This window comes from Bubalus kerabau, chromosome 17, assembly GCF_029407905.1.
Source record: "Bubalus kerabau isolate K-KA32 ecotype Philippines breed swamp buffalo chromosome 17, PCC_UOA_SB_1v2, whole genome shotgun sequence".
NCBI lineage: Eukaryota > Metazoa > Chordata > Mammalia > Artiodactyla > Bovidae > Bubalus > Bubalus kerabau.
In genome coordinates, this window is record NC_073640.1 from 38,324,237 (window position 1) to 38,351,777 (window position 27,541).

At 57.6% G+C, this 27,541-nt stretch overlaps 5 protein-coding genes across 9 annotated transcripts; 3 read left to right on the top strand and 2 right to left on the bottom strand.

Moving 5' to 3' along the window:
- Positions 1 to 644: 644 nt before the first annotated feature.
- CARMIL2 (capping protein regulator and myosin 1 linker 2) lies at positions 645 to 13,092 on the top strand. The gene is given in 42 exon segments (XM_055551126.1): positions 645 to 744; positions 944 to 1,024; positions 1,027 to 1,109; positions 1,112 to 1,154; positions 1,421 to 1,515; positions 1,611 to 1,661; positions 1,921 to 1,983; positions 2,108 to 2,232; positions 2,363 to 2,454; positions 2,651 to 2,721; positions 2,839 to 2,912; positions 3,057 to 3,132; positions 3,211 to 3,299; positions 3,400 to 3,494; positions 3,575 to 3,661; positions 3,745 to 3,857; positions 3,971 to 4,059; positions 4,095 to 4,232; positions 4,321 to 4,425; positions 4,598 to 4,667; positions 4,804 to 4,885; positions 4,977 to 5,073; positions 5,156 to 5,213; positions 5,318 to 5,490; positions 5,668 to 5,830; positions 5,910 to 6,011; positions 7,166 to 7,294; positions 7,377 to 7,490; positions 7,675 to 7,835; positions 7,916 to 8,003; positions 8,246 to 8,395; positions 8,491 to 8,557; positions 9,036 to 9,271; positions 10,111 to 10,211; positions 10,295 to 10,658; positions 10,744 to 10,866; positions 11,714 to 11,750; positions 11,906 to 11,977; positions 12,082 to 12,303; positions 12,450 to 12,530; positions 12,778 to 12,855; positions 12,942 to 13,092. Coding segments are annotated over 42 exon segments (4,539 nt in total). The 3' UTR covers positions 13,043 to 13,092.
- Positions 13,051 to 19,570, bottom strand: ACD (ACD shelterin complex subunit and telomerase recruitment factor). Of its 3 annotated transcripts, none has more exons than XM_055551842.1 (12): positions 18,730 to 19,570; positions 18,493 to 18,629; positions 18,255 to 18,348; positions 18,092 to 18,168; positions 14,817 to 14,861; positions 14,670 to 14,704; positions 14,434 to 14,489; positions 14,258 to 14,354; positions 14,092 to 14,178; positions 13,540 to 13,913; positions 13,317 to 13,426; positions 13,051 to 13,237 (listed from the first exon to the last, which is right to left on the bottom strand). In XM_055551842.1, exons 1-12 carry the CDS (start codon positions 18,847 to 18,849, stop codon positions 13,159 to 13,161), a joined length of 1,311 nt encoding a protein of 436 aa, XP_055407817.1. In that variant the 5' UTR covers positions 18,850 to 19,570; the 3' UTR covers positions 13,051 to 13,158. The 3 variants fall into 3 exon arrangements, with proteins under 3 accessions (XP_055407817.1, XP_055407815.1, XP_055407816.1); XM_055551840.1 differs by having other exon boundaries at positions 14,434 to 14,585; positions 18,730 to 18,990; XM_055551841.1 differs by having other exon boundaries at positions 13,317 to 13,408; positions 14,434 to 14,585; positions 18,730 to 18,953.
- Positions 19,571 to 19,705: 135 nt separating this feature from the next.
- Positions 19,706 to 21,459, top strand: PARD6A (par-6 family cell polarity regulator alpha). 2 transcript variants are annotated; one of them, XM_055551845.1, is made up of 3 exons: positions 19,706 to 19,867; positions 20,247 to 20,469; positions 20,711 to 21,459. In XM_055551845.1, exons 1-3 carry the CDS (start codon positions 19,805 to 19,807, stop codon positions 21,457 to 21,459), a joined length of 1,035 nt encoding a protein of 344 aa, XP_055407820.1. In that variant the 5' UTR covers positions 19,706 to 19,804. The 2 variants fall into 2 exon arrangements, with proteins under 2 accessions (XP_055407820.1, XP_055407821.1); XM_055551846.1 differs by having other exon boundaries at positions 20,714 to 21,459.
- A 312-nt stretch (positions 21,460 to 21,771) lies between these two features.
- Positions 21,772 to 25,750, bottom strand: ENKD1 (enkurin domain containing 1). 2 transcript variants are annotated; one of them, XM_055551844.1, is made up of 8 exons: positions 25,117 to 25,750; positions 24,854 to 24,953; positions 24,566 to 24,766; positions 23,856 to 24,028; positions 22,724 to 22,849; positions 22,473 to 22,636; positions 22,236 to 22,372; positions 21,772 to 22,145 (listed from the first exon to the last, which is right to left on the bottom strand). In XM_055551844.1, the coding sequence occupies exons 2-8, from the start codon at positions 24,936 to 24,938 to the stop codon at positions 21,985 to 21,987; spliced, it is 1,047 nt and encodes a 348-aa protein (XP_055407819.1). In that variant the 5' UTR covers positions 24,939 to 24,953; positions 25,117 to 25,750; the 3' UTR covers positions 21,772 to 21,984. The 2 variants fall into 2 exon arrangements, with proteins under 2 accessions (XP_055407819.1, XP_055407818.1); XM_055551843.1 differs by having other exon boundaries at positions 24,854 to 25,749.
- On the top strand, positions 25,444 to 27,098 carry C17H16orf86 (chromosome 17 C16orf86 homolog). The gene is made up of 4 exons (XM_055551847.1): positions 25,444 to 25,548; positions 25,771 to 25,997; positions 26,337 to 26,584; positions 26,689 to 27,098. The coding sequence occupies exons 1-4, from the start codon at positions 25,444 to 25,446 to the stop codon at positions 27,096 to 27,098; spliced, it is 990 nt and encodes a 329-aa protein (XP_055407822.1).
- Positions 27,099 to 27,541: the final 443 nt, after the last annotated feature.

Here is a 27,541-nt window from a genome sequence, read left to right on the forward strand (position 1 = left end):
TCCTCAGGGCAGGGGGAGATGCTGCTGATGGTCAGATAACTGAAAAATGCTCTCACTGTTTCCAGGCCTCAATGTGAGGAGGGATAGCAGGAGGTGGGATGAAACCAAGGGACTGCCCAGTGTCTCAGGTTATTTCACCCCGCCTGGTTGAGCTATGGGCAGGGCCGAGGCTTGTTTCTCTTCTCATAGAGTTTAATTAGATTGTAATGGAAGAAAAAGGTTAAATCCCCTCCTGTCAACTCTCCAGAATCTAGGTCCCTGGTCTTCTATAGGGCATCATGCATCCCATGACCTGATGGCCACCTAGTCCTGCAGACAGTAGCTTTCCTCTCTGCTAGTGGTTCCCCCTCCCCAAGCTCTCTCCAGCACTGGGAGAAGGCAGACATGGGAGGACCCCTACATCCATTGCCTTTGCTCATGAGTCACTCCACCCCTCCCTGCAGTGGCACCTTCTGGCCCTGACCCAGCTTGAACCTGATGAAAGCTAAGGACCTCTGCCACAGAGAAGGGCATCTGGGCTCATCTGGTGTTTTTCCCACCCTTTCAACAGTTTGTGTCTCTCCGACGCGGTGAGGGACTCCAGGTTAGGAGCAACAGATAGGGTCCTCAGGGTTAGGAGAAATCCGATTCTCCGTTCTGAACAGATGCCCTATGTATCCTGCCTGCGGTCCACCTCCCTCGCTGGGCTTTGGAGGGGCCTGGCCGAGGCGGGCCGCAGATTCCCCGAGCGGGCAGCGCCCCCTGGTGCTCTCAGGAGGGACTGTAGCAGGGTGGAAGTTAGGGGGCTAGGAACCAAAAGAGGCACGCGACGTGCGACACCCTCCCGGGCACACCTCTCCCTTCCCTCCTCAGATCTACCCTTACAGAGTAGCGACGGCGCGGGCGGGCAGCTGGCATCTGCCCACCTCCTTCGTACCCGCCTGACATCTCCCGGCCCGCGGAGGCCGGGCGGGGAGGAGCCGGGCCGGGGGCAGGAAGCGGTGCGTACCTTCCGCTGCAGGAGGAGCAGGTGGCTGCTATGCTGCCGGGGCCCCAGGCTTCCTGTGCTCACCCGCCGCTGCTGCCATTTCTCGTGTGAGTTCCTTGGGCCAGCTCCGGCCGCAGGGCCGGCCGCATGGCCCAGACCCCCGACGGCATATCCTGCGAGCTGCGAGGTAAGCGCTGGTCCTTCTCTCCTACTTGGCTGGGAGGAAGCCGTGCGGCCCCGGTACCAACCGGTGGCCCACCCAGAGTCCTGGGGCACCCGGCAAGTGGTTCCCTCTGGTCATCAGGAGGGCTTGGCGGCCCAGATCCACTCCACTGCTTCCTAGCTGGCCCCCTAGATGAGCCCAGGCCCCCTAGCCCCATACAGACCACAGACCATGGGCACGAACTGACCTCCATGGCAGGAACCATCTCCCAGCAGGCTGCCCTTCCACAGGCGAGATCACCAAGTTCCTGTGGCCCAAGGAGGCAGAACTGCTGCTGAAAACCTGGCTGCCAGAGCGGGAGGGTGCCGAGCAAGGTCATGTCCTGGTATGGCTGGGGCAGAGCCTGCCTGGGAGGGCCACTGGGGCCCAAGCAGAAGGAGCCTCTTGCCCTGCCCAAGGTGAGACACTCTCTCCCCTCAGGCACTGCTCCGATGGAGAGCCTACCTGCTCCACACCTGCCTCCCTCTGAGGGTGAGTCCCAATGGCCTGGCCACAGCCCCCTTGCCCTCTAGCAGCTTTCCTGATGAGGGTTGCATCTGTGACGTTGTCCATCTTGTCCTTGTGGACTCTGCCCTCCCAACAGCACTGGGCTGCCAACATCAGGCAGGACTGGAGTCTAGACAGGTCTTGCTCTGAGATCCAGGCTGCACAAAGGACTGGGCTCCCAAGAGGGTGGGTCTTGCGCTTTGGGTCTTGCACTTTGGTCCAAGCTCACCCAGGCACTCCATAGGTGGACTGCACATTCAGCTACCTGGAGGTCCAGGCCATGGTGCTGCAGGAGACACCCCCTCAGGTGAGACCCCTAGTACCCCACCGGGGCCTGCAGTCTGGTCTTGTCCTCCATTCCCCACCCCCGCCCCCACATGGAGCCCATCCCTCACCCTGGAACCCATCCCTCACCCCACCCCCACCCCCAGGTCACCTTTGAGCTGGAGTCCCTGCCTGAACTGGTCCTGGAGTTTACTGGTGTGGCTGCCCTGGAACAGCTGGCCCAGCACATCGCTGCTGCCATCAGGAAGGTCTTCCCTCGCTCAACCCTTGGGTGAGGCCCAGCAGCTGACAGGGCTGGCAGGGAAGGGAGGCAGCGAGGGGTGCCCTGGATGTTGCTGTGGGGGGCCTCACTCCCAGGGCCTAGAAGTTCCTTGCCCCCTTCTCCTTCATCCCCTCCTCAGGAAACTCTTCCGGAGGCCCACACCCCCCTCCATGCTGGCTCGGCTGGAGAAAAGCAGCTCCTCAGAAGCCACCTCACCCAGCAGCCCCTGTGGTAAGGGCCAAGGCGGAGGCCACTTAGGGCTTCCAGCTGACCCCCTCCTGCATGACCCCTGGATTTTAAGGGCTCAACAAACTGAACAGAACCACTCAGCCACTACCCATCCTGGGGCTGATTATTCTCCATCTCTGACCTTTTGTCTCTCTCTTGCCCCAATTCCTGCCCCATCACACCCTTGGCGCCAACCCAGGGGGCTTCTCGGAGACATACGAGGCCCTGTGTGACTACAATGGCTTCCCTTTCCGAGAGGAGATTCAGTGGGTGAGAGTAGGGCCCTCTCTGGGGGCTCTGGAGACATCTAATTCCCCTGGTGCTTTGAGAAGTCCCCCCTACCTCTTGTGGTCCCAAGCAAGTTGGAGGTACTTTCTTCCCACCCAGGATGTGGACACCATCTACCATCGTCAGGGCTGCCGCCATTTCAGCCTAGGAGACTTCAGCCATCTGGGAAGTCGGTGAGTGACCCGCCAGGGCTGTAAGGAGGGGAGGACTGCATGAACCACATTCCTGGCTTTAGCTTCTCCATGGAGAGAGGGGATACTGGACTTAGATCTGGCTGAGGGGTCCTGAGCTCTGCTCCTGCCCCTTCTTCCCCCCAGGGACCTGGCCTTGAGTGTGGCTGCCCTGTCCTACAATCTCTGGTTCCGGTGCCTCTCCTGCGTGGACATGAAGCTGGTGAGAAGCACAGGGGAGAGCGGGGAGCGTGGGTCAGTGGGCAGCCCACTGAGCTCTCTCTCCCACTCTGGTTCTCAGAGCCTTGAGGTCTCAGAACAGATTCTGCACATGATGAATCAGTCATCCCACCTGGAGGAGCTGGTGCTGGAGACCTGTGGCCTGAGGGGGTAGGGGGGACAGGGCTTGGGTTGGAGAGACTAGTGGCCTGGGGAGGAGCAGGGAATCCAGGCTCAAAGCTTCACACCTGGGGTGTGGTCTGGTCCCCAGAGACTTTGTCCGGCGACTGGCCCAGGCACTGGCGGGACACACCAGCTCGGGATTGCGGGAGCTCAGCCTGGCTGGGAACCTGCTGGATGACCGAGGTACACCTGAGCTTGGGGAAGCCCTGGGGGCTGGTGCTGGAGGTGATGAGACCCACACGGCTACTACCCCCATCCCGCAGGTGTGGCTGCCCTTAGCAGACACCTAGAGAAGCATCCTGGAGCCCTGAGGAGACTCAGCCTAGCGCAGACTGGGTTGACGCCGCGAGGTAGGCAGGCCCGAGGATGGTGTGGGGTGGTGGAGCTGGGAGGTGGGGTCTCCTGATGGTGAGCCCCCCTCCTCCATCACCAGGAATGAGGGCTCTAGGCCGGGCACTGGCTTCCAATTCAGCCTTTGACTCTGCCCTGACCCACTTGGACCTTTCCGGGAACCCCGGGGCACTGGGGGCTTCGGAGGACCGTGGGGTGAGTGGCTGTCTTTAGGGAGGTGATTGGGGACGCCGCCGCAGGCAGTGGGGTGTCGGGAAGCTCTTGGTGGAGTCATCCCTGACTCTTTCCCATCTCCATCCTCCCGCCAGGGCCTCTATAGTTTCCTGAGCCGTCCTAACGTTCTGACGTTCCTGAATCTCGCAGGCACCGACACCGCCCTGGACACTGTGAGTGGGGGGTGATCTGTAGGGCCGGGCAGGCCTGTGGCCCAAGGGCGACTGGAGGCTGGGTGCTCAGTCCTCCGGCCGGTGTAGCCCACAACCTCCTCTCGCAGCTCTTCGCGGCGCTGTCCCGCGGCGGCTGCTCCAGCCTGGCGCACCTAGACGCCTCGAGGAACGTCTTCTCCCGCACGTAAGGGGGCGGGGCGGGAGGGGGCAGGACTCTGCCGGACCCCGCCTCCCCGCGCCAGGACGCCCACTCTGCCCACTCCCCACCCCAGGAAGTCCAGGGCTGTGCCCGACGCTCTGCAACTCTTCCTCAGTCGCGCCGGGACGCTTCGGCACCTGGGCCTATCGGGCTGCAAACTGCCACCCGACGCACTCAGGTCAGTGTCCCATGCCCTTGCCTGTCGGCCAACACCCAGGCTTCGCCTCGGCACCTCACCCCGCTCTTACCGCACCCTTGATCTCCCGGGCATCGTTCCTTCTTGCTGTTCGCGCTCTGCTCTGGGGACCCTTCTTCCAGCTTCCGCTATCCCCTGTGACACCCTCTCCCAGGGCGCTTCTGGAAGGCCTGGCACTCAACACGCACCTTAATGACCTACACCTGGACCTCAGCGCGTGTGAGGTGAGCAGCCTGCCCGGAGCCACGGGACTTGCCCTTTGGGGCTGGGGCTGCGAGGCGGGAGCGCTGGGCCGTTGGGCTCGTGATCCTCCCCACCTGTGGCCTGTTGGCCTGAGCACGCTCCTCTTCCCACCTTCAGCTGCGCTCGGCGGGTGCTCAGGTGATACAAGACTTGGTGTGTGATGCTGGCGCAGTGAGCTCCCTGGATCTGGCAGATAATGGTGAGGCCGTCCAGAAACCCATCCTCCCACCACCCACCAAATTCCCACCCCCCGCAGCCTCGCCTTGTGTGTGACCCGAGCCACCCCCCAGGCTTTGGCTCAGACATGGTGACTCTGGTGCTGGCCATCGGGAGGAGTCGGTCCCTGCGACACGTGGCGCTTGGAAGGAACTTCAACGTCCGGTGCAAGTGAGCCCCTATCCCCCTCCTGGGCCTCCCAACTGCACCCCACCACCCGGGTCTTCTGCCAACTGCTGCCCCCCGCCCACAGGGAGACCCTGGACGACGTCCTGCACCGGATTGTTCAGCTCATGCAGGATGACGACTGTGTGAGTTCACGGGACCACGTGGGATCCTCAGGCAATGGACTCTGAGACCCGTCCTCCTTGCTGGCCCCTGACTCCAACTGCAAATGGCTTTCTCTTAACCCCAGCCCCTGCAGTCTCTGTCTGTGGCTGAGTCACGGCTGAAGCTGGGCGCCGGCGTCCTGCTCCGGGCCCTGGGCACCAATCCTAACCTGACAGCCCTGGATATCAGCGGCAACGCCATGGGGGACACGGGTGCCAAGATGCTGGCCAAGGCGCTTCGGGTTAACACGAGGCTCAGGTGGGCGGGGTCACAGGGGTGGGACCAACGGGGGAAGAGGGCGTGTATAGAGGGGTTTACTGGGGTAGGGCTGAATGAAGCAGAGCAGGTGGAGCTCAGGGGTGCTAATGAAAAGGCCAGAGGGGTTGGGAGCTCCTTGCAGAGCTCCGCCCCCAACTAAAGCCCAGCCCGGCCCAGGTCTGTGGTCTGGGACCGGAACCACACATCTGCTCTGGGCCTGCTGGACGTGGCACAGGCCCTGGAACAGAACCGCAGCCTGAAGGCCATGCCTCTGCCACTGAACGATGTGGCCCAGGCTCAGCGCAGCCGTCCTGAACTGACAGCACGGGCCGTGCATCAGGTGGGGGTTCCCTCTCTTCCCCTGACTTGCCCTGTGCCTTGGTCCTGCCCTACCACTTCTCAGGCTCTCTTGTGCCCAGATCCAAGCCTGTCTCTTGAGGAACAATCGCACAGACCACACCTCTACTGACTGCACCTCCTGCCCGAAGCCCCTGGGTCTGGGGTCAGACCCCTCCGAACAGGTCAGAGTTCCCCTACTCAGCCTTGAGCACCAACAGACTGTAGAGAATGGGGAGGGTTGTGGCTGCTGAGAGACACCATGAGTCTGAGGGTAGCCAGTGTGCCTGAATCCTACTGTCCCAGACAAGTCCTTCTCCTTGATCTGCAGTGGAACTGATAGCTCTTGAAATAGCTCCCCCACATAACACTACTAGCTGCCTTTTGAAAGCATTTTTTTTTTTCAATTAAAAAAAAACTGGGCGTGGGGAGGCTACTGCACACAGCTGATTTGCGAGATATCATTTCTCTAACTAAGGAATGAACCCAGGCCCCTGCAGTGAAAGCATGGAGTCTTAACCATTAGACCACAGGAAATTCCCTTAAATCATTTAAATAGGCTCCCTAGTTAAAGACAGGAGGTATTTTAAATCCTCAATCAGTTCTCCCCATTCCCAACTGTAGCCCCACTTGTGAACTTCCCTGTCTGTTGTGGCCCAACCCAATGACCCTTCTTCTGGCTTCATCTCCCTCCACTACTTGGTGAGATGTTCCCCATCCACCTGTTCCCAAATCCCACTTCTCTCCCAAGCTCCAGAGCCCAGGCATCTTGACAACTTCAGAGCTTCACATTCTACAAGTGATCTCGCCATTTCTCACAAAACTCTTTTACTCTGGAGCCCAGTCTCACTGGTGCCCACACCCACCAAGTGCTGTGGACAGAGCTTCAGTCCAGGTCTCTCTTGGCCACATTGCAGCCTCCACAGACCTCCTTGGTTCTGCATCTTGACCCATTCTCCAACACCGCTCCTTACTCCCACCCAACTATCCTTTGCTTCCCCCTTGTCTCTCCTCCACAGCTCCTCACTCACATTTCTCTCCATCCCTCAATCTGTCCTCTAGGTCGATGATGAACAGGTTGAACTTCTAAAACACTGACATGACTAACCACTCTTTTCCTTCCTATTCTGGACGTTTAGGAAGTATATATAATGTCCCTGCAATGAACCAAAGGAGACACTGACCTCTCTTCTTGAACAGATAAGATTCCCAAGTGACTGTCCTGATGGTGTCAGCTTCAGGACCTCACCCACCCTGCAGAGACCTTGGGAAGGGGGCAGTCAGGATCTGGGGGACAGGGAGGGGACCAGGCTACAATTGAGTCCCTCTTGCCCCCCAGGAAGTGAATGAACTGTGTCAGTCGGTGCAGGAGCACGTGGAGTTGCTGGGCTGTGGGGCTGGACCCCAGGGTGAAGCTGCTGTGCACCAGGCTGAGGATGCCATCCAAAATGCCAACTTCTCTCTCAGCGTGAGCACTCCCTCCCACCACGAGGACGCCTCCCTCTTAGTTAGGGGTCAGCTTGCAACTCCTTTTCTTCCTTGGCCTCCAGATTCTCCCCATTCTCTATGAGGCTGGAAGTTCCCCAAGCCACCAATGGCAGCTGCGGCAGAAGCTGGAGGGCCTACTGGGACAGGTGGGAGAGGTGTGCCGCCGGGACATTCAGGTGAGATAGTGCCCTGGCCCCAGCTGCCCCCCTTCCCCATATGCAGCCTTGACCCCCATCCAGAGGTGTGATTGTGGTATCCCGAGTCTGTGGTAACCCCCAGTGTTCTTTGGGGGTTAGGAGCCCCAAGCCAGTGAGGCTGGGCCCCGGCCACAAAACTCACTGTGCTCTGACCTTCGACCAGGACTTCACTCAGGCCACATTGGACACAACAAGGAGTCTCTGCCCACAGACATTGCAGGGTCCCAGGTGGAGGGAGCAGCTAGAAGGGGTCCTCGGGGGCTCAAGGGGTCTCCCAGAGCTGCTCCCAGAGCACCTGCTGCAAGATGCCTTCACTCGGCTCAGGTAGGCTGGATTGGGCTGGGCAGGACCGGGCTAGACTGGATAAAGACAGCACACTAACCCCTGTCCTCTGTTGCCATCAGGAACATGCGCCTGTCAGTCACAGGGACCTTGGCAGAGAGCATTGTGGCTCAGGCTGTGGCAGGTCTGAGTGCAGCCCGGGATCGGCTGGTGAGGAGGAACTGCGGGCTTACACACACACAGACACAGACACACCTGGTCACTGCCTTGCAGGGGTTCTGTAATGTCTTGAGCAGGGATTATGTGCTTACATACACACATGGCCACTGCCTTGCAGAGGTTCTGTAATGTCTTTTGGGGTCATGTAGCCCAGTATTTAGGGGTTCTCTTAGCACTGATAGGACTATGGCTGAGGCCCTGTCTCCCCATCTTTGGGGTGCCTGGTATTGCAGGTGGAGAGTCTGGCTCAACAGGCAACAGAGGCAATGCCCCCTGTCATATCGGCCCTAGATGGAGATGAGTCCAGCCCCCTTGGGCCTGGGGAATTGGAAGGTCTTTTCTTCCCTGAGGAGAAAGAAAAGGATGATGAAGAGGAGCAGAAGGTAGGTGGTCGCGGAACTCTGGGCCTAGAACTCTAGATCTTCCCATCTTGTTCTGGGGTATGGACCCCAGGCTGAATTTGTGCCCTCCTCACCAGGATGCAAGTCCTCCACAGAAATGGCCTGAATCCCTCTACTGTCTTCATCTGGACTCCTCCACTCACAGTAAGTCAGGGCCCCAGGGGAAGAGTTACTCAGGTTGGACTAAAGTTCCATTAGATAGACCTGGCCACCTGGACACAATATATTCATCTCTGCCCTGGGAACTCCCTGACCGTTGAGTGGGCCAGGCCAAGACCCCGTACAACTATAAAGTTGGGGTCCGTTAGCACAGGGTGGGACCTCAGACCAGGGCCGGGACACAGTCTTCTCTCGATTCGTTCCCTACTCTACCGCCCCCTCCCTTTCCAACCCGCGGGATGCGCATGCCTGGCGGCGTCGCGGGGCCGCGCGCCGCTCGGGGCCGCGCTCAGCACCACGGACAGCGGCAGCGGGGGAGGGGCGGGCAGGGGGGCGGGCGGCGTAGCCCAGCCCCTCCCCACGCCCTGGGCGGGTCCCCCGCCACCCTAGCGCCACCGCTGCTGCCGCCGCCGCCACCTCCCCGGGCTTGGCGCTCGGTGCTCTTCTGGTGCACTCCACTCAGGTGCTGCTGAGGAGCTAGAGCCGGAACCCGAGCTGGCGGCTCCAGGGGAAGATGCAGAGCCGCAGGCGGGGCCATCCGCTCGTGGCTCGCCGAGCCCCGCCGCCCCAGGGCCCCCGGCCGGCCCGTTGCCTCGCATGGACCTGCCGCCCTCCGGGCAGCCCCTGCGCCATCCGACCCGGACCCGACCGCGGCCGCGGCGCCAGCACCACCACCGCCCGCCGCCGGGGGGCCCCCAGGTGAGCGCCCTACCCCCACTCCAGAGCTCGTGGAATTGGGGGTCTCAGGCGGCCCATTCGCTCTTAAGGGTGATGGGGGGCAGGGAGGTGGGTGGTGGGGTCACGCAGCTGAGTTCTGGCGTCTTCCTGGCCACCCTCTTCCTCAAGCCATGCTCATGCGGGGTCACGAGTGTGTGGATTTCGTTGGGGGAGCGCCTGGGGTAGGACTCTGCCTTGGGTTGGCTGCTGCATGGGTAGATGTGTGAGAGGGGGTGTCTGTCTTACCCTCCCTCCCCCAGGGTTACTGAAAGATGCTGCCCCCTCCTCCCATGGGGACAGTCCTGCGTCTACCGCACGTCCAGCGCGGGTGTATGTGTGGGCTGGGAACTGGCGCTGGTCGTGGGCACAGGGCCGGAGGTGGGGAGGAGCCCGCTTGAGGCCCCCCAGAGGGTCTGACGCAGCAGCAGGCGCCGCTGAGCCGGCAGCAGGCCGAGTGGGGTGGGGGTGGAGGGTACTGCAGGGACTGTTTGGAGCAGAGAGGGTGGCGAGTGGGAACGTGCGACCCAGGGGACACCTGGGTTCTAGTCTGCTGGTGATCAGGTGGTTTGGGGTGTTTAGGGTACTCAGTGGGACGAGAACGGGTGTGAGCTGTGTACATCCAGGGCCAAGTACAGGTGAGGGGGGTATGTGAAACCAGCATCTCTGCCCGGCCGCTGGACAGTGGGGGAGCTCGTAACAGCAGCTCCAAAGGGTCACTGCAGCTCCCAGGTCCTGGAGTTGCCCAGAGCCTGCCGCTGGACAAGGAAGGTGGGAAGAAGTCACAACTGAACTCAGCCCTTTAACCCTGTGGTGTCTCTCAGGTGCCCCCAGCCCTGCCGCAGGAAGGGAATGGGCTCAGTGCCCGTGTGGATGAGGGCGTGGAGGAATTCTTCTCCAAAAGGCTGATCCACCAGGATCGCCTGTGAGTAAGGGGCAGTTGGAAGGGTTGGGGAGAGGGTGGGCTGCTCCATGGGCCTTCCCACTCACTGTTGACTGTTCCCACAGCTGGGCCCCTGAGGAGGACCCGGCAGCCGAGGGAGGTACCACCCCTGTGCCCCGTACACTTCGCAAGAAGCTGGGCACCCTCTTTGCCTTCAAGAAGCCTCGTTCAACACGTGGGTCACGACCTGATCTTGAGACCAGCCCTGGCGTGGCTCCCCGCTCTCGAAAAACCACACTCGGGGACTTGCTTCGACCACCGGCCCGTCCTGGCCGTGGTGAGGAGCCTGCTGCAGGGGCCGAGGGGGGCACCAGCAGCCCAGACCCAACCCGCAGGAGTCGGCCTCGATACACCCGTGAAAGCAAGGCCTACTCCCTGATACTGCTCCCTGCTGAGGAGGAGGAGACAGTGGGTGCCAGGCCTGACAAGGTGAGGCCTGGTGACCAGGAGCAAGGGCTCCGCTGGAACGGTGGGGGCAGCAGGCCCTCTCACCACTCGGTGTCTCTGTCCCCAGCGGCGGCCCCTGGAGCGGGGAGACACAGAGCTGGCCCCATCCTTTGAGCAGCGAGTACAAGTGATGCTGCAGAGGATCGGTGTGAGCAGAGGCAGTGGGAGTGCCGAAGGCAAGAGGAAACAAGTGAGTTGGAAAGGGGTGCTGTGGGAAATGAGGCAGGTGACGCAGCTGGCTTTATGTGGGTGATTTATGTGACCAGGAGACTCCTGACAGGTCTGTCCGATTCACCCTTTCTTCCCTCTTGGTTTCTGCTCTGACCCAGGCCACCAGTATCTCCTCCTTGCAGCGGTGACAGTCCCATTCTCTGCAGATCTAACAGAAATCTGACTTTTGAAAGTCATCTTCATTTGAAACAGCAAATCCTCTAGGGGACTTGACTTCTAATACTGCCTCAGGGCCCAACGGGGCCTCAGCCCTGGTCACTGCCTTCATTTCACTGCTGTCAACCCCAGTTGCATCTCCGGACCTCCATACAGGCTCTGCTGTCTGGAACTCCTCTCTGCCCCACTTCCAGCCTCTCACCACCATCCAAGGGCTACACAAGGTCCCTCCCTCTTCCTCCATCTCTGTTTCCCTATGGACCTTCCTTGACTCTTCCATGCATCCTGCTAATGCCACTCTCTGATCACAGTTCCTAGTAAGAATCACCACCCTATGGACTAACCCTATAATAACTTTGCAGGAAAATCAAAACACATGTGAAGTGAGACTCAGCTTGAATTTAGAAACACTAAGTTATAGGAAGTGAATCACAGAACTGAGAAGTCACTGTGTGTGTTTGTGCCTGCATATGCTTCTGTGTTAACTGTCCGCCACCACAGACTGAGCTCCAAGACCAGGACTGGGTCTGCCATGTTCTTACCCAACCCATGGTGGCTGTTAGTGGCAGATACAGAACAATAATAAATAAGAAAACAAGGCTAGCATGAGGGTGGGACAGGACTAAGCTTGACTTCCCTGTTTCCCACAGAGCAAAGATGGAGAAATCAAGAAGGCTGGCTCAGATGGTAAGTGGAACCCTGGGCTGCTGCAGTACATTTTGGGGGAGGAAGAGACAGTCCACAAGGCATTTGCTCTCCTGGGGGTTAAGAGGAGTAGAAGCCATGTTTTTTCTTCCCCTCACTAAGGTCTGGTGCCTAAGCCCCCGACTCTGCCTTTGCAGGTGACATTATGGATAGTTCCACAGAAGCTCCTCCCATCTCGATCAAGTCCCGCACCCACTCAGTGTCTGCTGGTGAGTGAGAGCCACAGTGCTGGGGAGCATGTGGGGACAGACAAGCTGCAGGGGATCGGACCATTGCCTGACCCAGGCCTTGGCTGACACCCCTCTCCCCACAGACCCTTCATGCAGACCTGGGCCAGGGGGCCAAGGGCCTGAGTCTGCCACCTGGAAGACACTGGGGCAACAGTTGAATGCAGAGCTCAGGGGCCGTGGTTGGGGCCAACAGGATGGTCCAGGCCCCCCGTCCCCATGTCCCAGCCCAAGCCCCCGAAGATCCAGCCCCTCCCCAGACAGCCTGGGCCTCCCAGAGGATCCCTGCTTAGGCTCCAGGAATGAAGGTAAGCAAATACCCCAGCTTCCACTCAATACTGGGCTAGGGACTGGAGGAGTCCCCTCTGGGAACTCAGACCCTGAAGGTGGGAGGCAAGGGCTGGAGCAAGGGCGGCTGTTGGGCCCACACCCTGACCCCCCTGGCCTCCCCCAGATGGCCGGCTGAGGCCGCAGCCCCGTTTGGCAGGGCGACGAGCAGTGTCTGTGCATGAGGACCAGCTCCAGGCCCCTGCTGGTGAGGGGGAAACACCTCCCTGTGGGCTGGAATACAGAAGGAGATGGGGGAGGAGTGGGCTCCCTTTGTGGCTCTGGTCCTTGAAGGGCCACCAGTGTCCTGAGGGGTTGAAAAATTGGAGGCAGAGGGCTAGGAGCTACCACTGCCGGGGATGGGAGGGTGAGGGGAAGGCGGAGGCTCCAAAGGCAAGTAAGTGTTGGGAGGGGGGCCCTTAACATCCCTCCCCAGGTCTGTCTGTATCCCACAGACCGGCCCCTGCGGCTACAGCGCTCCCCTGTCCTCAAGCGCAGGCCAAAGCTTGAGGCGCCACCATCTCCAAGCATAGGTAAGGGGGGCCAGGGCCAGCTGGGAGGGCGGCAGGGCTGCTTGGTTCAGTCCTAACCCTTCCTCTCTCCCTCTCTTTCTGTGCAGGATCTGGCCTTGAAGCCGAGCCTCTACCCACCCAGTCTACAGAGCCCTCCAGCCCACCCTCCCCAACCACAAACCAAAGAGGCGGCGGCCCCAACCCCTGACCTCTTCCTTTCTGCCGCATGAGATTATTTTATTAAAAAACTCAAAGGAAGCTAGTGTGGAGCTTTGTTTATCCGCCCCCAGGCCTGGACCTGTGCACATATCCTCCCATGAGCCCTCACATCTGGGTCAGTTCAGAGTCCGGCTGTGGCTCCATCAAAAAGTGCAAGGCCCAGGCCACAAGCTGGGGAGGGAGCCTGAGAAGAGAACCAAGGTTTTAGGTCGGGGGGACGGGGACAGGCAACTAAGACAGCAGGGGCAGCCCCAGGCACTCACCTGGCAGCCTGGACCTGGGCACACAGGGAGGGGCAAGGTGGCTTGTACTCATACTGGAAGGCAGAACCATCACGATGCCTCTCTGGGGGGTCCTGAAGGGGACATGGTGTCTGGAAAGGGGCCAAAAAGGCCTCTAACCTCATCCAAGGCTGCCCCAGCCCCCAGCCCAGCTCTACCCAAGGTCCACCCCCTTCTACCCTCCAGCTGTGGGGGCTGTGCTCACCCAGACACAGCTGGACTCCAGGGCTCCCTTGGTGGTTCTTGTCCTTGGAGAATGATGCAAGGTCTTGGGGGGTAACCCAAACTCTTTGAACTCCAGGCTAGGTTTCTGGGCCCTGCTTATATGGGCCTGGTGTATACTGGGGGCATGGCCAAGTCGTGACAGGCTTGGGGTACAGCTCAGGAGTGGGGCGTTGGGTATACTGCTGGGGTGTGGGGACCCGGGGGGCAGGGAGCCGTGGGCTGAGCAGATGGTTGACAGGGGCTGGGAGCTGCCCTTCTGTACTGGGTCTGGAGCAGCCAAGGGCAGAGGAGGCAGAAGGCTGACGCTGGCACTGTTCTCCTTTGACAGCAGGTGGCTGGGTATGGCAGGGGTTCCTGAGGAGGAGGGGGACTCACCATGGGCACAGTCCCCTCAGCTCAGATCAGCTGAAGGACCTGTGAGCGGAGGCTTGCAGGGACTGTGTTCACCCCCGCCCAGCTGGGTACCCTTTCAGAGCCCAGGCACCTAATTGATTGACAGCAGCAAGAACACAGGGCCTGAGCATCACCTTACCTGAGGAACTGGGCGAGGAAGGAGGGGAGGAGATCAGACTCAGTGACAGGTCCTGCAGAGCCAGGTGTGATGGGGATCGCTCAGGGCCTGGGGGTGGGGGGTGCTTATTAGCACTGGGGGCACTGGGCAGGCTTACCTCCCTCTTGACCTCTCCAGTCCTCCTTACCCTGTGCCCTCTGAGTTGGGCCCAGAGAGCTCAGGATTTGCTGGTCATTCTCAGAGATGTGCAGCCGTAGGCTGGGGACAGTGTACACAGCTTCTCCCTGTGGGATGAGAACGTTCAGTCTGGGCCCTTGCCCAACTTCCCACACTGACATTTCCCAAGAGAAGCCCCAGACTGACCGTGTCTCTGCAGCGAGAGGCAGCCCAGGGTGTGATGGGGGCTGCCATGTCAGGACCTGCCAGTATCAGACAGCTCTCAGCCAGGCGCACTAGTGCCTTCTGATGCTCCTGGTCCACCTCTACCTCATTCAGAAGCTGGGACAGTGAAAGACCTACGGCAGGGGATCAGAGGATGGGCTGAAGCTCAAAGGAGGAGGGGAGGCTTTACTTAAGGAAGCAGTGGGGTTGCCGGTTACCTGTATTGGATGACGTGGACTCTGAAAGGTGCTCCCTAGAGAAACAGAGGGGACAAGTCTGAGGAACAATCCTGAAGCCTACCTACACAGATCTGTCACCCCCTGACTGAACCACACCTGACCCAAGAAAACCAACCCCATACTCACTCCAAGCAGTCACAGAGCTTTTTCCGCACATCTGGGTCCTCGTTGCTGGAAAAGAGGAGTGGTAGGCAATCACTGTTCTTTATGAATCACAGCCTGGTCATGGTGAAGGGGCATAACTCTGTGAAGCTAGAGCCATGCTTGAAGGGCCACCCAAGACAGACAGGTGACAGTGAAGACTTCTGACAAAACTTGGTCCACTGGAGGAGAAAATGGCAACCCACTCCAGTATTCTTGCCTGGAGAACCCCATGGACAGTATGAAAGGCAAAAAGGTATGACACTGGAAGATGAGCCCCGCCTTCCCCCACAAGGTTGGAAGGTGTCCAATAGCTACTGGGGAAGACCAGAGAGCAATTACTAAAAGCTTCAGAAAGAATAAAGTGATTGGGTCAAAGTGGAAACGACGTTCAGCTGTACCTGGTGATGAAAGTAAAGCCAATGCTGTAAAGAATACTGCACAGGAACCTGGAATGTTATGTCCATGAATCAAGGTGAACTGGATGTGGCCAAGTAGGAGATGGCAAGAGTGACATCAAATCTTAGGTAGGAATCAGTGAACTAAAATGGATGGGAATGGGTGAATTTAATTCAGATGACCATTATATCTACTACTGTGGGCAAGAATCCCTTAGAAGAAATGCAGTAGCCCTCATGGTCAACAAGAGAATCTGAAATGCAGTACTTGAGTACAATCTCAAAAATGACAGCATGATCTTGGTTCATTTCCAAGGCAAACCATTCAACATCACAGTCAGTGATGCCGAAGAAGCTGAAGTTGACTGGTTCTATGAAGACTTTCTGGAAGTAACACCAAAAAAAGATGTTCTTTTCATCACAGGCGATTGGAATGCAAAAGCAGGAAATCAAGAAATAACCAGAATAACAGGCAAGTTTGGCCTTAGGGTACAAAATGAAGCAGAGCAAAGGCTAACAGAGTTTTGTCAAGAGAATACACTGGTCATAGCAAACATCCTTTTCCAACAACCCAAGAGACAACTCTACACATGAACATCACAAGATGGTCAATACTGAAATCAGATTGTGTTCTTTGCAGCCAAAGATGGGGAAGCTCCATAGAATCAGCAAAAACAAGACCTGGAGCTGACTGTGGTTCAGATCATGAGCTCCATATTGCAAAATTCAGGCTTAAATTGAAGAAAGTAGGGAAAACCACTAGGCCATTCAGGTATGACCTAAATCAAATTCCTTATGCTTATACAGGGGAGGTAAAAAAGTCAAGGGATTAGACTTAACAGAGTGCCTGAAGAACTATGGACAAAAGTTAGTAACACTGTATAGGAAGTGGTGACCAAAACTAACCCAAAGGAAAAAAATGCAAGAAGGCAAAGTGGTTGTCTGGGAAGGCCTTACAGATAGCTGAGGAAAGAAGAGAAGCAAAAGGCAAGAGAGAAAGGGAAAGATATACCCAAATGAATGCGGAGTTCCAGAGAACACCAAGGAGAGGTAAAAAAAAAAAGCCTTCTTAAGTGAACAATGCAAAGAAACGGAGGAAAAGAACAGAACGGGAAAGACTAGAGATCTCTTTAAGAAAACTGGATATTTCAAGGAAACATTTCATCTAAGGATGGGCACGATAAAGGACAGGAACAGTAAGAACCTAACAGAAACAGAAGAGATTAAGAGGAGATGGCCAAGAACACACAGAAAAACTATACAAGAAAGGCCCTATTTCTCCAATAACCATGATGATGTGGTCAATCATCTAGAAGTGAACATCCTGGACTGTGAAGTCAAGTGGGCCTTAGGAAGCATTACTACAAACAAAACTAGTGCAGATGATAGAATTCTAGCTGAACTATTTAAAATCCTAAATGATGATGCTGTTAAAGTGCTGCATTCAATGTGTCAGCAAATTTGGAAAACTCAGCAGTGACCACAGAACTGGAAAAGGTCAGTTTTCATTTCAACCCCAAAGAAGGACAATGCCTAAAAATGTTCAAATTACTGGACAATTGCACTCCATGCTAGCTCAAAAATCCTTCAAGTTAGGCTTCAGCAATAGGTGAACCAAGAACTTCCAGATGTACAAGTTGAGTTTCAAAGAGTCAAGAGGAACCGGATATCAAACTGCCAACACTGGATTATGGAGAAAGCAGAAGAGTTCCAGAAAAACATTTACTTCTGTTCATTGACTATGCTAAAGCCTTTGTGTGGATCACAACAAACTGGAAAATTCGTAAAAAGATGGGAATACCAGACCACCTTACCTATCTCCTAAGAAATCTGTATATAAGTCAAGAAGCAGGAGTTATAACTGGACATGAACAACTGGTTGGTTCGAAATTGGGAAAAGAGTACAACTGATATGCAGAGTACCTCATGTGAAATGCCAGGCTGGATGAATCACAGCTGGAATCAAGTTTGTTGGGAGAAAAATCAATAACCTCAGATATACAGATACCACTCTAATGGCAGAAAGTGAAGAGGAACTAAAGAGCTTGTGAGGAGGGTGAAAGAGGAGGGTGAAAAAGCTGGTTTGAAACTCACCATTCAAAAGATCGTTAGCATCCAGTCCCATCACTTCCTGGCAAATAGAAGGGGAAAAGTGGAAGCAGTGACAGTGTTTATTTTCTTTGGCTCCAAAATCACCGCGGACAGTGACTGCAGCCATGAAATTAAAAGGCACTTGTTCCTTGAAAGGAAAGCTATGATCAATCTAGACAGTGCATTAAAAAGCAAAACCATTACTTGTTGACAAATGTCCATATATTCAAAGCTATGGTTTTTCCAGTAGTCATGTATGGATGTGAAAGCTGGACCGTAAAGAAGGCTGAGTGCTGAAGAACTGATGCTTTGGAATTGTGGTGCTGGAGAAGACTCTCTTGGAATGCAAAGAGATCAAACGAGTCAACCCTAAAGGAAATAAACCCTAAATATCTACTGGAAGGACTGTTGCTGAAGCTGAAGCTCCAATACTTTGGCCACCTGATGCGAAGAACTGACTTACTGGAAAAGACCCTGATGCTGGGTAAGACTGAAGGCAGGAGAAGGGGGTAGCAGAGAATGAGATGATTAGATAGCATCACCAACTCAATGAACATGAATTTGAGCAAACTCCGAGAGATAGTGGAGGACAGAGGAGCCTGGTGTGCTGCTGTCCAAGGGGTCACAGAGTCAGACACCACTTAGCAAGTGAACAAAAACAACAAGTGCTCCATGTTACTAAAGCCCCAAGCCCTCAAACCCATAAGGCCTATGCCAACGCCAGCCCGGCCTGGGTGAAGAGTACAGCTCAACAGTGGAGGCATCACTTACCAACCAGTCACCTGTTCCCGGGGTTGTTCCGTGGGCAGCAGAGCGAAACGGTCCACCTGGAGGTAGAACTCCGCGGGCTGGAGGGGTGAGTTCAGGGACCGGGTCTCAGGAGTTTTCAGGAAATCAGGCCCAGTAATCCACCCAAGCCAGCTTCACCACTCACCGTGTCTCCCTCGGCGACCTGGACGCGGACCTTGCAGTCCCGCAGCAGCAGTATCCGGCCTTCTGTCCCTCTGAAGCCGAACTCCTTCTCCTCCCTGCGGCGAGCGCGGTCCTCACTGCAGCGCTCGCCAGAACGCAGCCCTGCCCGCCTGGGACCCGCCCACCTCGGGCTCAGGGCTCAAGGCTCGTGCTGTCTCACCCGACTCCAAAGTTCCCAAGCTCCGTGGAGCCTCTCTCACCAGTCTGAGGCGTTCAGGGCCTCCCCCGTCACTAGGCATCGGATACTGTGGGTCCCGTCGGATACAAGCAGCATGGCCTCCGCGTCGGGCGGGTCAGGGGCACAGGACGGGCTCTGGGCCTTGGCCTCCTGCAGTACCTGAGGGCGGCGACCGGCGTCAAACCCACCGCCTTGGGGCCCCGCCCAGGTCTCCGGGCTCTGAGAAGGGTGTGTGTGTCGGGGGGGGCGCGGAACTCACCTTGAGCAGCTGCCCCGCCCGCGGGCTTGAGAGTGCGTCTGACCCTAGGACCAGCTCTCGAATCCAGGGTCGCAGGACCAGGCCCCCAAAACTTGCCATTCCCGCTGCTGGAGCCCGCATGCAGCCTCTAGCCCGCGTTTTTCCCGTGCGACGCGGCCCCGCCTCGCCGCTAGAGGGGAAACGCCGGACGTCTGGGCGGGACTAGAGGTCGAGGCCCCGCCCAGGAGCGTGTCCGCGCGTGCGCACGAGAGCGTCTTGGTCGGGAACTCGGTTCAATTGGATTCCGTCCTGTTTACGCTTACCCGAGCATCTCTCCAAGCAGCGGCGAGGCGTTGGGGCTGTTCTTCAAGTCTCCTGTGGCGCTGGGCAAGAAGGGGCCAAGAACTGGCTCTGATGGAGAGGGAGAGCTCTGGAACCTGAGGCTGGTTCCAAGCATGGTGCGAGCGAGTGGCTCGAAGCCACTTCAACGCCTGTGACCTCAAGGAGTTCAGCAAGTATTTGTTGTGACTCCACTTTCCTCATCTACAAAATGCGCAGTCTTGTTGCTGCTGCTGCTAAGTCACTTCAGTCGTGTCCGACTCTGTGCGACCCCATAGACGGCAGCCCACAAGGCTCCCCCGTCCCTGGGATTCTCCAGGCAAGAACACCGGAGTGGGTTGCCATTTCCTTCTCCAGTGCATGAAAGTGAAAAGTGAAAGTGAAGTCGCTCAGTCGTGTCCGACTTTTAGCGACCCCATGGACTGCAGCCTACCAGGCTCGTTAGGCCAGTGGAAATAAGAGTACACACTATTCAATAAACACCACTTCTCTCACTCTCCCCTCGGATTGGCCAAGCCCCTCCCCAGACTCCAGGGACGCTCGGACCGTAGCGTAATGACGTAAGAAGACGCAAAGACTCCTCCACCCCATCTCCGTTTCCTAGGAAACGTGGACTCCGCTTTCCTTTCTGCGTCGCTGCCCCCTTGACGTCACGGTTCGGATAGGAGGGCGGGGCGGCGCGGGCGACTGGAGGGGCTGTGCACCTGCGCCTCGGCGGGCCGTCTGGGGCATAGTCCCAGGCCTGCCCGGCCCCGCCATGGCCAGGCCACAGAGGACTCCGGCACGCAGTCCCGACAGCATCGTCGAGGTGAAGAGCAAAGTAAGGGCCCCTCCAGCCCTGGCTCCGGCCTCGGCCCTAGGCGCTTCCAATTCCCTCATTCTCCCCTTCCTGGCTCCTTGGTCCCCACCACCTTTTCCTCTTCTCCATCCTCCCCTTCCCTTTTCCGGCTTGTCTTCTCACTTTCCCCCATCCATCCTCCTTCCTTTACTGCCGGCCTCTGGAGTCCCTTTGTGGCCTGGGTACGTGTAGGGTGGGGGTAGACCTTGGACAGCGTCCCTTGTACTGGAGCTGAGGTCTGTGTGCAAGGCTACAGCTGTTGTGAACCCCTGTCTCCCACCTCTGCCACCTTCGGACCTATGGTGAGAAAGGGCACGGAGTCCATTCTAACCTCTCCTTTCCTCACACCCCCTGCCTCCAGTTTGATGCTGAGTTCCGACGCTTTGCTCTGCCTCGCGCTTCAGTGAGCGACTTCCAGGAGTTTTCTCGGTTGCTGCGTGCAGTTCACCAGATCCCGGGCCTGGACGTGCTGCTTGGCTATACTGATGCTCACGGCGACCTACTACCCCTCACCAACGATGACAGCCTGCACCGGGCCCTGTCCAGCGGGCCCCCACCACTGCGCCTGCTAGTGCAGAAGCGGGGTGAGGAGGATGGGGTACAATGGGCAGCCTCTGTGGGGTAGGGTGACCGGGCAGGTCTACCAGGGTTAGTCTATGCCCAAGATATCCAGGCTTCACCCTCTGCAGTCCCTGCCCTTGGCCTGACCTCCAAGTGTCAAGAAATAGCTACAGTGCCCCCTTCCTCAAGGAGGCCTGGGCCCGATGGAAAAGGGCCCAAATGGGAGAGCAGGGTTTCTGATCTCAGCGCTTCCCTCTCCTGCAGCAGAAGCTGATTCCAGTGGCCTGGCCTTTGCCTCCAACTCTCTGCAACGGCGCAAGAAAGGGCTCCTACTTCGGCCAGTGGCACCCCTGCGCACCCGGCCACCACTACTGATCAGCCTGCCACAAGATTTCCGCCAGGTTTCTTCAGTCATAGATGTGGACCTACTGCCTGAGACCCACCGACGGGTGCGGCTACATAAGCATGGTTCCGACCGCCCCCTGGGTTTCTACATCCGAGATGGCATGAGCGTGCGAGTAGCTCCCCAGGGCCTGGAACGGGTTCCAGGCATCTTCATCTCCCGCCTGGTACGAGGGGGCCTGGCTGAGAGTACAGGGCTGCTGGCAGTCAGTGATGAGATCCTCGAGGTCAATGGCATTGAGGTAGCTGGGAAGACCTTGGACCAAGTGACCGACATGATGGTCGCCAACAGCCACAACCTCATTGTCACTGTCAAGCCAGCCAATCAGCGCAATAATGTGGTGCGTGGGGCATCTGGGCGTCTGGCAGGGCCTCCTTCTGCTGGGCCTGCTGAGCCTGACAGCGATGATGACAGTAGCGATCTGGTCATTGAGAACCGCCAGCCTCCCTGTTCCAATGGGCTGTCTCAAGGGCCTCCGTGCTGGGACCTGCACACTAGCCGCCTACTTCCTGCTGCCCGCAGCTCTCTGCCCTCCCTGGATGATCGGGAGCAGGCCAGCTCTGGTTGGGGGAGTAGCATTCGAGGAGATGGTAGTGGCTTCAGCCTCTGACAGGGAAGGATGCAGCCCCTTGCCATTCCAGGCTTGGGACATTCCAAGGACTTTCCCAGTGGGAGGTTTCAGCGTGCTCATGGGCCCTCTCAGTCCGGGGAACATTAAAGGTTTTCTACAAATGCAGTTATGGTCATTCTGTTTCCCAGCCCTAGCCTTCTCCCTGATCCAACAATTTTGCCTTCTGCCTTGGACATGTGGCAGGAGTGAGTGTGATAAGGGCATCAGAGAAGCCTTCCTGTAGTCATGCTGTGGGAGGAACACCAGGTTTGGCATTTCTAGGGTAAGAAAAGTGCTTATGGAAACAAACCCCACTGTGTACAAAAGGTTTAATTTTGATAAAGGGTTACGAGGCTGGGATGGCCCTTCCACAGCCACCAGCGGCTGGGAAGAGGGCTCTGGGGACACTGCCCCCTCTCCACTGCTCCTGTCTTCGAACTCCACTCTATGATGGGGCCCAATCCTGCCCTTTGCAACCATGCTGCCACCTTCAGTAAGACCCAGTCACTGTCCCCATAAAAGGGCTCAGGAATCCATCTTCACAAAGACTTTGGGGCGGGAAAAGATCTTGATGGCCTCCTCTACCTGCACCAGCTTCCGGTCCAGCTCAGCACGGTGGCTCTGGGCCCTCAGTGAATCCGCCCCCGCAGGCAGCAGCACCAGCTCACGCAGCAGCTGGCTCTGGCCTACAGGGCCCCCAGGAACAGTAAATGCTGGGCAGGGGTGCACAGTACCTGGTGGGTTCCCCAGCCAGCTCCCCTTGCCCGCATACTCACTCTGGAGCAGACTGCTCAGTGTCTCCAGCCGCTGATTCTCAGGCATGCGAGTGTGGCCAGGGGGCATGGCCGGGTCCGGTTGGCTGTGCTGACGAGCCTCAGCCTCCCGCCGCCACAGGTCCCTGCGCTCCAACAAGCTGCGATGCACAGACCCAGGGTTGATGACCCCAGGCAGATGTGGGCTTCCACCCTCCATAAGTGCCCCTTCCCAGGAGTGGGGAGACCAGTAGGACCTACTACTGGGGCACGTGACCCTTCTGTGTGGCGTTGTAGTGCTCCTGGGCTTGCCGCTGCTGCTCCAGCACCTGTGCCAGGACTTGCAGTGAGCGAGAATGCCGCCGGGGGGCCCTCTTGGCAGTGCGAGCATTGTGGGTAATGAAGTCCACACCCGGGCCTGGGGCCTGCGGGACACGCCAGCATGATGAAACAGCACTGTGTGGTGCCCCCGAATCCCTGCCCCACCTCCCAGCCCCCACATATCCTCTCACCTTAGCACTGGGACCTGGTAGGGTTAGCTGGGGACTGGGGACACGGGGTGGTGGGAGCCCGGGGCCGCAACGGGAATGGGCCCGCAGAAAGTGGGCTGGCTCAGTTCCAGAGGCAGGGCCTGGCTCCTGGAGGCCAAGGCAGAGTAGGGAGGGGGGTCAGTCAGGCTGAGGTCAGGGTCTCAAGCCATAAGACCATGCCTCTGTCCCTCTTGCCTTTCGGGATCTTTCTCTATCACCAGTCCTCTGGCCCTGGCCTCCTTCCCCTTGGATAAGTATTTCCGTCACATCAGCATTTAAACCTGTGTGTTTTTCACATCTCTCAGAAAACAAATATCCCTCCCTCTACCTCAGTCCTGGCTTCAGTCATTGTTCTCTTTTTCTCTCCTTCCTAGCCAAGCTTTCTGGCTCTGTCCCCACCAAGGCCACCAACAGCTGGTCTCCAAGCCCCCAAATCCAGGGTCACTTCCCTGGTCTCGCTGTCCTCAGCCTCATCCTCAATAACTCCTGGGTCTCACTTCTGAGATCCAGACCTGATTCTCCATCTGCCTCTTGGACACATTCCCACTCCCTGGAAGCCCCACAAAAGCTTCAGCTTCAACACACCCACATATGACCTTGTCTTTTTTTCTCAGTCCTGCTTCTCCTTCTCAGACCCCTGGATAAAGAAGTGGCACCACTAGCTACCCCAGACAGAATCTTACCACCATACATACCCCTCCCCTTCCCATTGTCCTTAGAAATAAAGGTTTAACAAAACAGATTTATGTGGCCCTTTATGATGTGGGTCCAGCTGACTTCTTAGCCTAACCTCACGCTCTTCTTCCCTCATAGTGAACTGAACACAGCATCCCCACTGCCCACAGTCCCAGGGACCCTGGAACCACGAGGTTCCATCTCTATAAAATGTTCTCCTCTATTCTTCCCTTGCCTAATTCCGACTTGCCCCTCAGAATCGCCCAGCCATCATCACTTCGGAGAAAGGCCCCAGTCCCACTCTGCAGCAGAACCAGCTCTTCATCCCCTGTGACCTCAGCCCGCTGTGGGTTTCCTCCCTCCTCATAACTCAGGCCAGAGTATAATGTCCTGTTGGCCAACAAGATGGGCAACACTTGGGGATCCCTGAGGCAGGTACCTGCAGCTGAGCCTTGACACGCGACTCCACTTTGTCATACTTGGGTGAGCGCCACAGGGCCTTTAGGGGCCTGGACTGGCCCTGCTCCCGGCTGTGCTCCTGCTCACGGAATCGCCTCTGGATCTCCCTGATCCGCCTCATGTTCTCCTTCTCATGATCTTTGGGGTCCTTCCCTGGAGAAAAGATGTTGCCCTACATACAGCCCATACAATCCAACTTACCCCAGTGGACACACAAGCCCACACCCTGCCTCCCTGACATACTCTAAAGTCCACCACATAACCTTGTTCCCTTCCTCGCACCATAATTATCTTCTGTTTCTGATGATTTTATACATATTTGATTATGAAGTATACTATTAATCACCTTGCATAGCCTATTCACCTCTTCACTTGTTTTACTGTCTCCCACCTTGATTCAATGATGCTCTTCTGGACCTTGTTCTCCTAGCGTCTATAGGGCGCGGAGCACAGTAGACACTCAACAAACTACCATGCATAAATCCATGAAGCTGAGCTACAGGGTTTTCCGGGGTATACCCCATTTAGTCCTCTCCTGCGAAGAAGTGCATTTCCCGCTCCTTCTACAGTTGGGGAAACAGACACTCTGAGAGGTAAAGCCTGAGCCCAGAGCAGGGAAGGGGAAGCAGCCGTCTTTTGACCTGTTTTGACTTCAGAGCCACCTCGCTGTCCGTTCTGACCATAACTTACTCTTGGGAGAGGCCCCTGGGCCTAGGGAGATACCCCCGAGCTGCAGCAGCACACCACCCACGCCGCGACGGCCACGCTCCAGGATTTCTAGGCCTCCCGGACGGATGCGGGGGGCGCGGGGAGGGGTGGCGTCTAGGTCCCGGTCCGTGTCCGGCGTCAGCAGGTCCAGCTTCAGCGCATTTCCCTCAAGGCGCCCTTGGGCTGAGAGGCCAGACGGGGCGGAGTGCGGAGTCAGTGGTGGAGCTGGGCCCGACCCTTGCCAGGCCGCTTTCACCCCCTTAAACTCACCCGAAGACGGCCTCCGGTAGTAGTCAGGACAGAGCGTAGGGTCTGGGGGGATGGGCCCCGAGATGCGGGACGGACCCTCACACATACCGCCGTCGTCGTCCTGCAAACGGTGCACCTGAGGCCTGCCGGGCTACGCGTCTCTGGCGCCAAACCCCGCTTCTCAGCCCAGTGCCTCCTTCCAGGGCCCGGGTCCTAACCTCAGCCGTGCCCTGTCTGCGTTCCCGGCCCCCACCCCGCGCTCGCCACCTCTGCTCTCAGCCCACCTCTCTGTACGGTTGGCAGGCTCCTCACTCGGGCAAGGGGCTCACCAGAGCGGTTTTGCCGCCCACTACAGCCACCCGACGGGTTTGCTGTTGCCAGGCAACAATGGTTTCCGTCCGTGAGGTCAGGGGCCAATGGCCTTGGCGCAAAGCCTTCTGGGGCTTGTAGTTCCAGCTGAGGGTGAGGGGCAGAACGACTGTCAGTTGCCCTTCCCAACCCGGTTCTCTCTTGGGTCCGCTCAGGGTCTACTAGTCTGGCCCCTCAGGATCCGCCCTCCACCCTCGATGCCCCTCAAGCAACCGTCGAGGAAGTGCTGATTCGCCGCAGCTATGGACTCAGCAGGGGCTGAGAAGCGGCCAGGGGCCCAAGAAGGGATAGCCGTGGGGCAGTCACAGCTTACAGAGGTGGCTGGTGGCCATGCTCAGAATTCTGAGGTGACCATCGGGCTGTCTAACCTTCAAACACTTGGTCATAGCTCTTTAACAGACCAAACTGCAACTACCCCCTAACTGCAACTACCCCCTAACTGCCAGGCCAGGTTCCACAGGCTGGGAGGGGCATGGGCTGGTGCCCTTCATCTGTATTTAGTGTCTAATGGCTGGTCCCTGTATCCTTTGCCTGGCCATGGTGACCACTTACCTATGTGTCACCTCTAGTGTCCAGTGATGAGAGACCAGTGCCTGGTGCCAGCCCATGAGGCCTGCCAAACCCAGGGTGAAGATAAATGTCCAATAAGATCCACCTCAGAGCAAAAGATCCAGGAGAGACTCAAGCTGGAGGAAGACAGGCACAAGCCAGAGGTGGAGGCACTGGAGGAGAGAGGTCCCAGGCCTATGGCCTCCACTGTGAGGCCCAGTCATGGTCCGAAGAGGAAGCCGGTCAAGTGAGGGGGCTTTCAGAGGGGAGAGGCTAGGGGCTGGGGAGGTGGTGTGTGGGTGGCTCATACCCCAGTTGGATTTCTAAATGGGGCCTTACAGCAGTGTCCATCCTTATCCCCTGCCACCACCATCATTCCTCACCTCTGCTGACCCTCCAGAGCCCTGATGTAGGGAACATGCAGAGCGGAAGTCTCAAGGCCTGGTAGGGGACTGAGCTCCCATGATCTCTGGGTCCCTGTCCAGTCCGGGGCCTCAGTGACCAGTAAAAGGACAAGGATCACGGCCTGGGGAGGTAGTCAGGCAGGATTGTTCCCTAGGACAGAGCACAGGAGCCAAGAATGCAGGCTGACTCCTCAGGCCTCCTTGTTCCCCAGTCTCACAGGCCCGAGCCACCAAGCCCTTCCTAGGGCAGAGAGTGAGCTGCCACAGGGGCTGTTGCTGCAGAGGGAGGAGCCAGAGAATAATCAGAGTGAGCCCTCACCAACTGCCAAACAGCACAAAAAAGCCAAGAAGCGCAAGAGTCTGGGAACCCCAGTGCTCCCAGTGGTGGCCAGCACAGTGTCGGCACCCTCAGTGACCTTGGGGCCTGAGCGTGAGTGGCATTTCCTGAGCCTTCCCTTTTGTCCCCAGTCAGCTGGACCCCTGACATGGCCCAGCTTGGCACTCCAGCCGCTGCCCTGCCCCGGGTTCTTGTAGGAAAGGCCCAGCGCCTGCGGCCCCTGTACCAGTACATCAACTATTGCAACCCTGAACTGAACCAGGCAGGAGAAGGGGACAGGGAGGCTGAGGCTGAGGTGGAGCCTGAGTCGGAGCTGACCGTGGTCCCCGAGGAGGCGGGTGTGGAGCAACCACAGGCTTTGCTGCCAGTGGCAGGTGAGCTGGGCTCCGACCTCACTCTGCCCTGCCCCAGTATGTCTGTGCCCCCCACCCACATTCTGGTTCCCCTGGGGGAGGAAGCCAGTGAGGAGCCTGGGGGTCTGCCCAGCTTGGGAGTCAGCGGTTGCATCAAGGCTGAGATGGACAAGTCAACTCAGGTGGACATCAACAAGATGCTAAGTGTCTGCAATGCCCCGCTTGTGCCCCCACTCTCTCCTCAGTACAAGTGACTGTCCTGACCCCCACCCCATGACTCCCCTCCCTCCCAAGCCTGAGCCAGAGCAGCAGTCTAAGGCCTGAGGCCCTCAGATGGAGGAGGGGACTCAGCCCCTGCCCCTCCTTGGGATCCCGAGTTTGATAAAAATAAACATTCTTCCTTTTCTCAGACTGTGATTCCCCAAATAAGATGCCTGAAGAGGAAGCAGCTGAGAAGGGTGAAGGATTCCCCAGTATAGTCACTGGATCGCCTGGGAATTTGCAAAAATATAGATTCCTGGGCACTACCTCAGTCCTAGGCTTCCCTGGTGGCTCAGCTGGTAAAGAATCTGCCTGCAATGCAGGAGACCCTGGTTCAATCCTTGGGTCGGGAAGATCCCCTGGTGTAGGGATAGGCTATCCAGTCCAGTATTCTTGGGTTTCCCTGGTGGCTCAGTTGGTACAGAATCTACCTGCA